The 12,804-nt window shown below is 39.5% G+C and overlaps 1 protein-coding gene across 1 annotated transcript in view; it reads right to left on the reverse strand.

The window, feature by feature from the left end:
* LOC149259123 (NAD(P)-linked oxidoreductase superfamily protein) overlaps positions 1 to 12,804 on the reverse strand; it is an 87,980-nt gene that overhangs the window by 30,711 nt on the left and 44,465 nt on the right. The window contains exon 4 of the mRNA XM_089417556.1: positions 12,051 to 12,179. Within this exon, the coding sequence (XP_089273682.1) occupies positions 12,051 to 12,179 (129 nt within the window). The remainder of the gene's footprint in view (positions 1 to 12,050; positions 12,180 to 12,804) is intronic.

Consider the following 12,804-nt stretch of genomic DNA (forward strand, 5'->3'; position numbering starts at 1 on the left):
TTCACCAACATGACCAAGGGGTCGAGAGAGGTAAATGTGGAGCTTGGTGACAAGGCCAAGTATGCAGTTGAGGGCACTAGGAATATCGAGTTCTAGATGGACTCAGGTGACATCATGGAGGTGAACAAGGTATTATTGTACCAAGGTTGGAGAAGAATATCCTTTCAATTTTGGCCATGGAAGACAGAGGATTGGAGGTCAACTTTTTACAGGAGGTGAAGTTATTGTTGGGTCGAAAGAGATCGACCTTAGGAAGAAACGGGTTATTGTAGAAGGGAGAAGGATCTCTATCTGTTGCAAGGACAGCTAGTGAAGACTCTCATACATGAGAGTGACAACCACAACGAGATTTGGCATAGGAGTATGGGGCACCTACACTACAGAGCTTTATCGATGGTGTAGAGGACGGTTACTAGTTTTCCAAAAATTTGGGTGGAGCAAGATGGAGTGTGCAAAGGGTGTGTGCTTGGTAAGCAAGCCAAGATTGTGTATCCTCACAGAGAGACCAAGTCAAAGGGCATATTAGACTTGGTGCATTCTGATATTTGCGGTCCTATGTCCGTGACATCAATCACATGGTCCTTATATTTTGCGATGTTCATAGATGATTATTCGAGAACTTGAATCTCCTTCCTAAGGACCAAGGATGAGGTCTTCCATTGGTTTCAGGTGTTCAAAGCTCTTGTGGAGAACCAAACAGGGAGGAAGATTAATGTACTGAGATCAGATAATGGAGTAAACCTCCAGCAAGTTCCTAGACTTCTACAAGCAAAAAGGAATCAAGAAGGAACTCACAATAACTTACAATCCTCAACAAAATGGGGTTTCCAAGAGGAAAAATAGGACCATCATGTAGGCAGTGAGGGAAATGATCTATAATCAAGAGTTGTTTGTGTTTTTGTGGGCAGAGGCCTGCAATAAAGTTGTATATGTGCTAAACAAGAGCCCTCACAAGGTGTTGGAGGATGTGACTCCTGAGGAGTTGTTTACAGGAGTGAAACCAGATGTGAGTCATTTGCGCATATTCGGTAGTCCAGTTTATGTCCATGTGCCTACAGAGAAGAGGACTAAGTTGGAGCCCTTATCTGAGAGGGGCATGTTTGTTGGCTACAGTGAGGTCTCAAAGGCCTACTGAGTCTACATTCCAAGACAGAGAAAGGTGATCTTGAGTCAAGATGTCATATTTGATGAGGACAGGATACTTAGGAGATCTCATGCGAGGGAGTCAACAGTGGTAGAGGGGCGAGAGTGAAAGGCTCCTACGACTGAGCAGGGGCCAACAACACCAGCAGGGACACAACCAACAAATTCGAAGGATGAGTTGGATATTCCTTCGAGCTCTTCAAGGAGGAGGCTGAGATGGTCCAAGAAAACATTGAGAGATGTTGAGGAGCATGTGGAGGCTCCTAGTAGTGCTTTCAAGCAAATTAGAGCACCAACCAAATATTCCAATTATTTGGCACTGTTGAGTAGCATCAACAAGTTTGAGCCTTCCACTTTTGAGGAGGCTATATGGGAGCAAGTCTAGAGAGGTGCCATGATAGAGGAGTATAGCTCCATCATGAACAATATGTTTGGGATATATTGCCAAGACAAGAGGGGAAGTCTATGATCACTTCTCAATGGATCTACAAGATCAAACATGCAGCTGATGGTAGTATTGAGCCGAGGTTCGTAGCAAGAGGGTTCTCTCAGAAGGAGGGAGTAGACTATGAGGAGACATTCGCACCCGTAGCGAGATACGCATCTATTAGAGAAGTTATGCCCATTGCTTCAGAGATAAGTGGAGGATATATCAGATGGATGTGAAGACTGCTTTCCTCTACTAAGTGATTGAGGAGGAGGTGTATATTATACAACCTCAGGGTTTTGAGGTGCATGGGAGAGATTCCCATGTATGCAGGTTGAAGAAGACTCTTTATGGGTTGGAGAAGGCTCTGCGTGCATGGTATGCCAGGATTGATGGATATCTTCTTGGTTTGGGCTTCACCAAGGGTGAGGTGGATCCCAACTTGTACTTTGTACTCGTTGAGGGTGAACCACTCATCTTGGTATTGTATATGGACAATCTCTTCTTGATGGGACCAGATAAGCTCATAGGGATGTGCAAGGAGGATCTTGCTTCAGAGTTCGACATGAAGGACATTGGTCTGGTGCACTACTTTTTAGGATTGGAGGTGTGGCATCATCCAAGAGAGATTTTCCTTGGGCAGGGCAAGTATGCAGTGAAGATTTTGAGGAGATTCAGGATGAGGATTGAAGGCCTATGTCTACACCTATGATCACTAAACTAAAGAAGTTGAGCGCTTCTGAAGGTGAATTAATGGATCCCACACTGTATAGGCAACTGATAAGTTCCTTGATGTATCTAGTCAATACTAGGTGGGATATATGTTTTGTTGTGAACACACTCAATCAGTTCATGGTGGCGCTGAGAAAAGTTTATTCGGTGGCAACAAAGCATGTGCTGAGATACCTGTGTGGGACAATAGACTTTGGATTGAGATATGTCAAAGTTGGAGAAGTGGAGATGCAGAGGTACATAGATTTTGATTGGGCAAGGAATGTGGTGGATAGAAAGTTCACATCTAGATGTAGTTTCAGCTTGGGATCAACCATGATCTCATGGCTCAGCAGGAAGCAGCAACCAATGACACTCAGTTCAACAGAGGCAAATTACATCGTAGCGAATATGGCAAGTTGTGAGGCAATTTGGCTTCGCAAGATGCTTGCAGGACTATTTGATCTGCAAATGGGACCAACAATGATCCACTATGATAATCAGAGTTGCATTAAGCTCTCTAAGAATCTTGTGTTTCATGATCGGTCCACGCATCTCAAGATCAAATATCACTTCATTAGAGATAGGGCCCAAAGGGGTGTTATGAGATTGTAGTACATTTCTACAGAGGAGCAGGTGGCAGACATTCTCACTAAGCCTCTAGTGAAGGGAAAGTTAAGTACCAAGATAAGTTAGGGGTGGTGGAGAATCCATCCCTTGCTAGGAGAGAGTGTTGATGTGAGTAGCTTCGGAAGGTCTTAGCATGTGGAAGACATTATTTGCCTCTTCTAGTGATTTATGTCTTCTTTCCTAAGTCTAACTTAGGAAAAGTAAAATAATTTAAGTCAATTAATTATTGTGGACTATTGAGTTATTTCTAAGGATAAATAATATAATTATTTAAGTGACTTAAAAATAATCTCAACCGTTGATCTCCACGATGGTTCTAGAAGGGAGACTGTGGATAGGGATTTGGAGTCTGGACTCAGTGAAGACTATAAAGGGAGCCTAGCAAGGAGATGAAGACACAAGACGAAGAGCACAAGATGTGTGAGCGAGTCATCATGAAGAGAGCGATTTTCTCTTAAGTGCGAGTGTCTCAGTTGACTAGTGCATAGAGATAGAGAAGTGTGCGTGGATCCGTGCGAATCCTGGGAGACCAAGAATGAGGAGATTGTAGGGCCGAGTTGTCGAAGGGAGATTGTATTTATCTAGAGGAGGCCAAGTTGCTGGAGTTTTGGGGATTTCTTAGTGCGCATTAGTGGCAGGGCACAGATTGAATTGCTGGAAGCCGAGCTCTTCAGGTCAATTTCATCTACAGGCATATTTCCTTGAGGCCAATTTACCTGGGCCAAATTCAATCCAAGGGAGCCAATTTGCAGGTTCTAGATTTGTATTCTTCCTTCTATCTTTATGGGTCGAGAAACCCAGATTTTCCAAATAATGAAATGACAGAGAATTGTTGTTGGTTAATTTATTTTGTAATGTGTGAATGACCTCTCTGGTTTATTTTTGTTGCATATTTTTAATTCTAGAAGTTAAAAATACCAGTGATTTTATTTTTCTGTAAATTAGTGTTTATTTGGGTAAATAAATAATTTTTTAGGGATAAATTAATTTGTTGTGAGGAAACAAATCTGCCTCATATTAGAAATTTAATATGTCCTTCATCTCAAACTCTATAGCTAAGTCTCTTTCTATGAGCTCCTCTATCCCTATGAGAAAAAGGTCATCTACATTCAGTACCAGAATGAGTGGATGGTGAAGCCCATGCTATTAGTTTGTGTAGCTCGGACAGGTGTTCTAGTCTCAAGTGTGACTATGAGGTTAGAGACGCAGACGGTGTGAAAAATCCATCTAGCAACTGGAAATTATTTTCCTAATTGTTAATTTTATTTAACAATTTATTTGCAGTTTGCCACGACAAATACCAAATAATTCACACTGTGATTTTCACAAATAAACTGCAGGAAATAAATAGCGTTGAAACTGAGAAAATACTAGCACACACATAAAAAATTAACACCATTATTTTTGGACAAAAGTCCCCACAAAAACCCAATGCAGGAAAATCGGTGCAGCAGATGAGGGTTTTATTTTATTATGCAACAGTGAAAATCCGAGTACAATCTGGATGCCTAAAACTGGCAATCCACAACAAGAAAATCTAAGCAAAATTATTGAAGGGAATTACCCTTCCTCCACAAGCAATCCCGGCACAACCTGCCTTCCGAAAACTCTACTCTCTGGACCCTCTACATGAACCTCTGTGCAGTCTTTGTGACATCAAGCCTCCAACCAATCTCTGATGAAGTCGTTCGATCTGCCTTTGTTGAGAAAAAAGTCTCTCTGGCACTCTAGAACCTCTTCCCAGCCTCTGGAACTGATAACAAATTTTTCCTCAACTAAATCGAACTGCCAATCTGAAGCAATTACGCAGTCCTCTGCGCTGCCTCACTATGAATAATTCGGCCCCCTTGTTGTTGCCTCTCCGGATCTAAAAAATATCCTCTGGACTCACTGTCCCTGCCCCTCACTCACCACTTCGATCTCTAGCTCTCCGGCAGCTGACTACTGCTACTCTGGAAATCGATCTGCCAAGGAAATGAAATTTCTGGTGATCTCAAGTATGTTCTCCAAGTGCCCATCGACTTCCTCTTATAATCCATTGTTGAAGCACCAATGGCCAAGATTAAAACTTAATCGATGGCTAGGATCATCTTGGAATCGATCTATGTGAGTTGCTATATGATTCTCGCCTTAACTTAATTAATACTGATTAATTAACCAGTTTTCCTAAGTTTAGACTTAGGAAACATTAAAAATTGGTTAATAATCTAATTAAGTCACTTCTAGGTGGAATTTCCAGAAACGATTTCTGGGTCTTAGAGATCTCATGTATTCTAGCCTCTCCACCAAATTTCGTGGCTAGAACACATCTGATGCTACAAAAACTAACACTCCCTCTTAGCGAGGAATGTGTTCTAGTGTTGTACATCCTACCACAACACTTTGTCTCTGTACCACCTCTGTCACGCTACTGATGTCTTACAAGAAACTTTGCTGGAAGTGACTACGTTGCTCCCTCAATCACAGTGTTTCTCCCTCAGTCACAACATTGCTTCCTCAGTCACTGCGTCATTTCCTCAGTCACTACTTTGTTTTGTTAGTCACTGTGTTATTCCCTCAGTCACCGTCCATCAATCACTATGCAACTCTGATGTTGCATCTATGCTACTGCTGCCAACACTGCATCTGTACCGCAACTCCCTGTCATCTGTTGTTGCTGCAACTGCAACATTTGCAACTAAAAAGCATCCAAAATACTGAATCAACGGTGTTTAGTATGATGCATCTGTCTCCCAAGTCCTGATTGCAACTAGAAATTGCACTGTCCACCAAGGAATTTCCATTAATCTTGACTCTGCTCTGTGCCACTTTGCACTGCTGTCAACTTTGCATTGTGTTATCCAACATCTGACTGCAACTAGTTTGTAACTGTCATTCTAGAATTTTGATTGCACCTTTGACATTGATCCATCCTGCTACTGAATATTGTGGGCCCCCTAGCCAGGTAATGATCCATGAGGTGGACTCCTCAAGGACCCTGCCCAATCTTTGTAGCTCTCTGGGGCTATCTCTGCTCCCTCTTGGAAACTCACACTGTCCTCCTGCACTGGAAACTGGATTGTGTAGTTCTCTGTTGGAATCTTCTAGCTGGAACTGCAACTGGTCAATTCGCACTACCTGTGTCACTACATCCAGCTGGACAAGTGTCTCACATGTACTAACTACAACTAGATTCGCAGTTGTCATCTAAATGACTGGCTGCATCTACTGACACTGACCCTGCTACTATGATATTATGGGCCCCTGTAGCAAAGGTGATGGTCCCTCTATAACAATTTGGAACTAATCTGATTGATCTCCTGGTTGCAACTGTGTTCGACCCTACCCAATATGGCACATTAGAGCCTTATACTCCTCCTCCTGGATCTGGTGCCCCACTATCTCCTTTCAAGCCTAGTCCCTGGCTGGGACCCTTCCTTTCTTTGCAACTCACTAGGCAACTTGCAATTCTTCCGGCATCTGCTTCCAGCAACTGGAAGTCGATATGCATCCGAGATCTGCATTATGGCTAACTCGCACAACCTCCTCTGGTATTCTCATACGACCATCCTTGCAGAGATGCAAAATCTGGAAACTCAAAACTGAAGAAATAAACCTCGAAAATCTCCCTCTTTCTCTCTGTGCTCGATTTCCACTCCCTTCTGTTATTACCAATCTACAACTGGAAATTCAAACTACTGAGACTTGAAGTTCCCTGAGGAAAATTTTCCCACTACTGTATATGCTTCTCTCCTCCACCCAACGCTGGTTTTGCTCTACTGTTGCAAAACCCTTTGCGTCCAGCCAAAAATCTGCCCAACGAAAAATTTGAGCTGCTCCTTTTGCCTGCTGGAATCACTCACACTGGAAAATCGAATTTTTCTGTCTCTTTGCTCTGAAAAATCTAACTTCCTCAAGCAACTTGGCCTGCCTGTTTGCATATTGCACTGCCCTTGAGAATTTTGGCCTCTTCACTGAGCAGTGAAATTCCTTCCTTCGCTTCTGAGCTTCCTGGTTGATCAAATACACTCTGATACCATGTGAAAATTTCATCTATCACAGCAATTGGAAATTATTTTCCTAATTGTTAAATTTATTTAACAATTTATTTGCAGTTTACTACGGCAAATACCAAATAATTCACACTGTGATTTTCACAAATAAACTACAGAAAATAAATAGCATTGGAACTAAGAAAATACTAGCACACACACATAAAAAATTAACACCGTTATTTTTGGACAAAAGTCCCCAGAAAAACCCAATGCGGGAAAACTAGTGCAGCAAATGAGGGTTTTATTTTATTATGCAGCAGTGAAAATCTAAGTACAATCTGGATGCCTGAAACTGGCAATCCATAGTAATAAATCTGGGCAAAATTATTGAAGGGAATTACCCTTCCTCCATAAGCAATCCCGGCACAACATGCCTTCAGAAAACTTGGCCCTCTGGATCCTCTGCGTCATCCTTTGTGTAGTCTCTATGACATCAAGCCTCCAACCAATCTCTGATGAAGTCGTTATGCCTGCCTCTGTTGAGGAAAATGTCTCTCCGGCACTCTAGAACCTCTACCCAACCTCTAGAACTGAGAACGAATTTTTCCTCAGCTAAATTGAATTGCCAATCTGAAGCAACTGCGTAGTCCTCTGCGCTACCTCACTAGGAATAACTTGGCCCTCTTGTTGTTGCCTCTCCGGATCTGGAAAATATCCTTTGGACATATTGTCCTTGCCCCTAACTCACTGCTTCAATCTCTGGCTCTCTGACAACTGACTACTGCTACTTTGGAAATCGATCTACCAAGGAAATCGAATTTATGGTGATCTCAAGTATGTCTCCAAGTGGCCATCGACTTCCTCTTATAATCCACTATTGGAGCACCAACGGCCAAGGTTAAAACTTAATCAATGGCTAGGATCATCTTGGAATCGATCTATGTGAGTTTCTAGATGATTCTCACCTTGACTTAATTAATACTGATTAATTAACCAGTTTTCCTAAGTTTAGACTTACAAAACATTACAAATTTGGAAAATAATCTAATTAAGTCACTTCTATGTGGAATTTCCAAAAACAATTTCTGGGTCTTGGAGATCTCGTGTGTTCTAGCCTCTCTACCAAATTTTGTGGCTAGAACACCTCTGATGCTACAAAGACTAACAGATGGAATAATTATCTCCAATACCCAGAAAAAAAGTTTCTAAGAAAAATTGTCTTAACTATAATTAATTAGCCAATTTAATTATTATCCTAAGTCTAACTTAGGAAAATTGGTTAACTAATCAGGGATTAATTGAGACAAATCAATTTTCCTCTAGTGACATCTAGAAAAATAATTTTTAGAAGTCAAGATGATCTTAGCCATCAGATTAGATCGTGGTTGTTGATTTCTCAATGAGAGATTATAAAAGGAGATCAAGGGGCATTTAGAGTGTACATTCAAATAAGCAGATTTGCAATGAGATCAAGGGTGTAGTGATAGCGTGACAACACCAACAGTTGAGATCAACAGTGATAAAAGATTGAGTTGCCGGAGAGATATTTCTTCGCAGTGATTTCCAGATTCTTAGTGACAGAGGGAGATCAATTTTATCTGCAAAGACCGAGTTTCCCTAGTAGTGTGAATTGAATTAGTGAGGTCGAGCTGTTGGAGCAAGAGAAAATTTGCCAGAGAGATTGATTTGCATTGGAGACGCTGAGTTTGCCAGTGAAGGTCGAATTTCCAGAGGAGGATGATTTTATTTCTTGGTCAGTGCGAGTTGCCAGTAGAGGACAATTTAGCTAAGGTTGCACGTGTGGACCAGTTTAGGGCTCCAAAGGAGGGCCGAATTGAATCATAGGATCCAAGTTGCTTCTAGGAGGTCAAATCGACTAGCAGAAGTGAAAAAGGCAATTTTCCGGAGGTTTGCTAATTTGCGACAAACAATTGTAATAATTTTCAATTACAGAATTGTTGAAGAATAATAAAATACTCATCTATAGAATTGATTTTCCCCACACTGGGATTTTTCTAGAGATATTTGTCCAAAAATATTGGTGTCTATTATTTTGTGTGTGCAATATTTTATGTTACTGTGATTTAATTTTTGTGAAGTTGTCATAGTGTTTTATTCAGTATTTATCACATAAATTGCAGAAGACAAATAATCTAATTCAGATAGGTGAATAATAACTAGAAATTGCAATAGTATTAAAAATTTCACACATACCTAGCAGATACCCATCAATCCTTCCTTGAGCACCATGTTCTAGGTCTCTGTTTAAGACCATACACTACATTCATCAACCTACATACATGAGAATCTATCCCATGCACCTCAAAACCTTGTGGCTACTGGATATACACCTCTTCCTCAAACACACCATTGAGAAGGTTATCTTCAAAATCCATCTGATGTATCCTCCAATACATCTCTAAAGTAATACACATAACAGCCCTGATAAAAGTGTATCTAGTGACTAGAGCGAATATAACCTCATAATCCACTCCTTCGTTCTAGGAGAACCCTCTCGCCATGAACCTAGTCTTGTATTACTCGATGCTACCATCTACAACCTATTTGATCTTGAAGATCCATCTCAAACTAACCATTGATTTCCCCTTTGGCATAGGCACAACATCCCATACATCATTCTTCATAATGGAAGAATAGTCTTCCATCATGGGATCCTTCCAAACATGTTGGTCTATTGCCTCCTAAAGCTAGAAGGCTCAAAATCACCAATTCACTCATAAGTGCCATGTAGCTAGAAAACTTTTACAGTGATCTACACTCCCTAAAAATCCTCCTAGGATACTCCACATGCTCTCGAGCGTCTTTCAAAGTCAACTCAAGCCATTTCAGCTTCATCCTAACAAAACTAGAAGGTGCCTCTTGCTCCTCTCATTCTGAAGACTGAGTAGCTATTGTTAGTGCTGCATGTACCTATTCTAGGCAGATTTTGGGGATATTCATGGCATGTACATCCAATTTTGACAAAGTACATTGATGATTGGGCAATATGATCACCTTTGCCATCCATTTATTTTGTATTGCATTGAATCTATATATTGGTACAAGTTGTAACTCAAAACATGGATTTTGTATGATGGGTTTCAATTTTCCTTTTGGTGATTTAACTATTGTCTTTTCAGCAACAACATTACAGCAAACAAAGCTTACATGTCAAAAAACTAAGAACTGCAACATTTCAAAGGGCTGATCCTTGTGGTTAGTGCTCTTGTTCTTCTCATTGTTATCTCAGCTCTCACATATTCTACATAGCTTTCCAAGTGTCATTCAAGTCCAGTTCTTCCACAATCCCAACCTCAAGCATTGTGAAAATAATCAGATCGTACTGGCTTGGATTGGGTACTAAATGTTTCAATAAATTCATATTCAACCACCTACTTAATCTGAAATATGAATCTAATTCCTTTGCAAAACCAAAGTGTTTTGTAGTGGTTTTAAACACAGCTATAAAATCTGTAGAGCCTATTGAGAAAGGAATGACTTTTAAGTTTTAACATAATCATCATTAAAAAGAAATATGAAGAAGGAAAACTGTTATAGAGACAGTGGTTTGTCACATCAACCCTCCATGGACCTTACCGCAAATGAAAAATAGTTGAAGTTAAATTTCCTAAAGCTAAACTGCATTTTTCTCATGTCTAGGGGCCAATAATGGAATGCCATACTGTTCTTTTTTAAATTTCCCGGTCCTTTTCAGAACTGGAAAGTGTAAGGGCTGTTCATAACGCTATATATAGTATAGTCTATTATGCTTACAAGCCAAATGTTTCAGGTGAACTTTAGATTTCTAATCTTTTTTATTATTATTATATATATAATTGTCGTCCCCAACCCACCATCACATGAAAAATTTGGGGGTGAGCTCTAACCATCCCACAGACTCAACCCTTCCCCTCCCCCGCTATCCCCATCGTTCCCTCATCCCAAAAACCAATGCAACATACGTATAAACATATAAGATTAATAGGCCAGTTGGTAAAAGTCAATCATTCTAGAACAGCTTGCTTATATTTTCTCAGACAATTCCCTCTATGTAAACAATGAAAATGACTGATTTGAATCATTGTGTAGTTGAGATATGAGATTGTGATCTAATGCTCTGTTGTCAGTTGAACAAATTCCAGCAACAAGTAGAGACTGAGTAGCATTTTATCTCTTGTTTTTTGTCTTGTTTTGTTTTGACATGTAACCAAGCACCCTACCCATAAGCAAGAGTGAGATATTCCTCATGGTTCACAAGGAGCATTAATTGACAACTGGCCCATGAAGAAAGAAAATGCCATAAGCAGGATTTGAACCTAAGTGGGGAGGATAACAATTCTTCCTTGCAACCACTTGATCTAGACCCAATTGACGAGAAGGAATTATCTCTTGTTGCCTAGTATTTCATAATATTGAAGGTTAACAACGTTAATTATTTAAAGAATTCTATCCATGTTCCTTTAGTATGAGATTAATTTATTTGTGGTTCTATTCATCACAAATCTCTTTCTTTACAATAAAGACAAATGTGGTGTGTTGAATTCTCATATTCTGACCTTTAACGTGGACAAAAAGGTTTAAAATTTAAATAACCTCAGGCTTATACTGGACACTACAACATACCAGATAATCAAGTTAATTGTGAATCAAACGATTGATCCCTTAGAAGCTGCCTTGAAAGAGCCACATCTAGTAAGATATGATATGACCTAGAAATGTAGGGTTAGAGGCTGATCACGAGCTTCATTGCAGTCATAAAAGATCGTTTGACCTTGAATATTAGCAGATTCATCTTTGCTAGAGTCAATATGCTATTTTACAAGGTCACAAAACAAGAACCCCTCACACGCCCTACATCTACTAGTTTATCAGGACGAGATATCATTAATAATTATATTGACCTTGATGAATTTATTTTCGTGGGATACACACATGATAATAGTGACAGATTCAGTTGTATCAAACTACAAGAGCACATTGATCGCTGACAATCAAACTACAAGAACACATTGATGGCTAACAACAAACAATGCATGCTCTAAAATTTCCTTTTGTGCTTCAATTTACTGAATTTTTATCATTCAAGGAAATTAATAAAACTGTTTTCTTTATTTTTTTAAATTATAATGACGAATAAATAGTGAGAATTGGATGAAGGCAAAAACCTGTTGAACAGAGTTCATGCCAACCAACACTGAAGCAATATCCTTGTTCTTCAAGCTATATTGCAAAGATAGTTTTGAGATATTCTTCCCCTTAGCTTTGCAATGAGCTGCAGCAGCTGCACACGCAGACTAAAATAGAATAAACTAAAGTTAAACAGGGTACTTCCACCATTTCAAGTGATATGATAACATTGATCACATTTCAAAAATTGACTTGAAAAACAGTGCTGATAGGAGCAAAATGAAGAGAGCTGCATGCAGAAGATAGAGATAAAGGGACTTTTTGTGAATGTGTTCAAACACGAGAAGTACAATTACAATTCACCTTAATCAAGCCAGAAAACGATGTCATGGTGTCAACCCAAGTTGAATTGACATGATAAGATGATAAAGAAACTCACAAACAACTTTTTGTTGAATATAATGAACAGTATTTCAAAAAACAAAATAGCATACTTGAAGATGTTTTTTAAATAGTTGACTCCAATATATACTAATCGATTTTAATCATTCATGAACAAGCTATACAAGACATGAGGAATCAAAGCATGAAATATATAAATTTTAATAGAGTACAAGTACTTTACCTATTGATATCTTTCTTTAGAAAACATGAACTTATTGTTTATCCAGTGATAATACTATTGAACCATTTATAGAGCATTTTATTAAATACACAAAAAGACAAAATATAGCTAATATAATCAGTACTAACACGAGGACTCTCTGTCACCTTTTATTTTGAGTCTATTCT

Source organism: Pinus tabuliformis, chromosome 6 (assembly GCF_031772625.1).
Source record: "Pinus tabuliformis cultivar Carrire ecotype Pingquan chromosome 6, CPIR1, whole genome shotgun sequence".
Classification (NCBI taxonomy): domain Eukaryota; kingdom Viridiplantae; phylum Streptophyta; class Pinopsida; order Pinales; family Pinaceae; genus Pinus; species Pinus tabuliformis.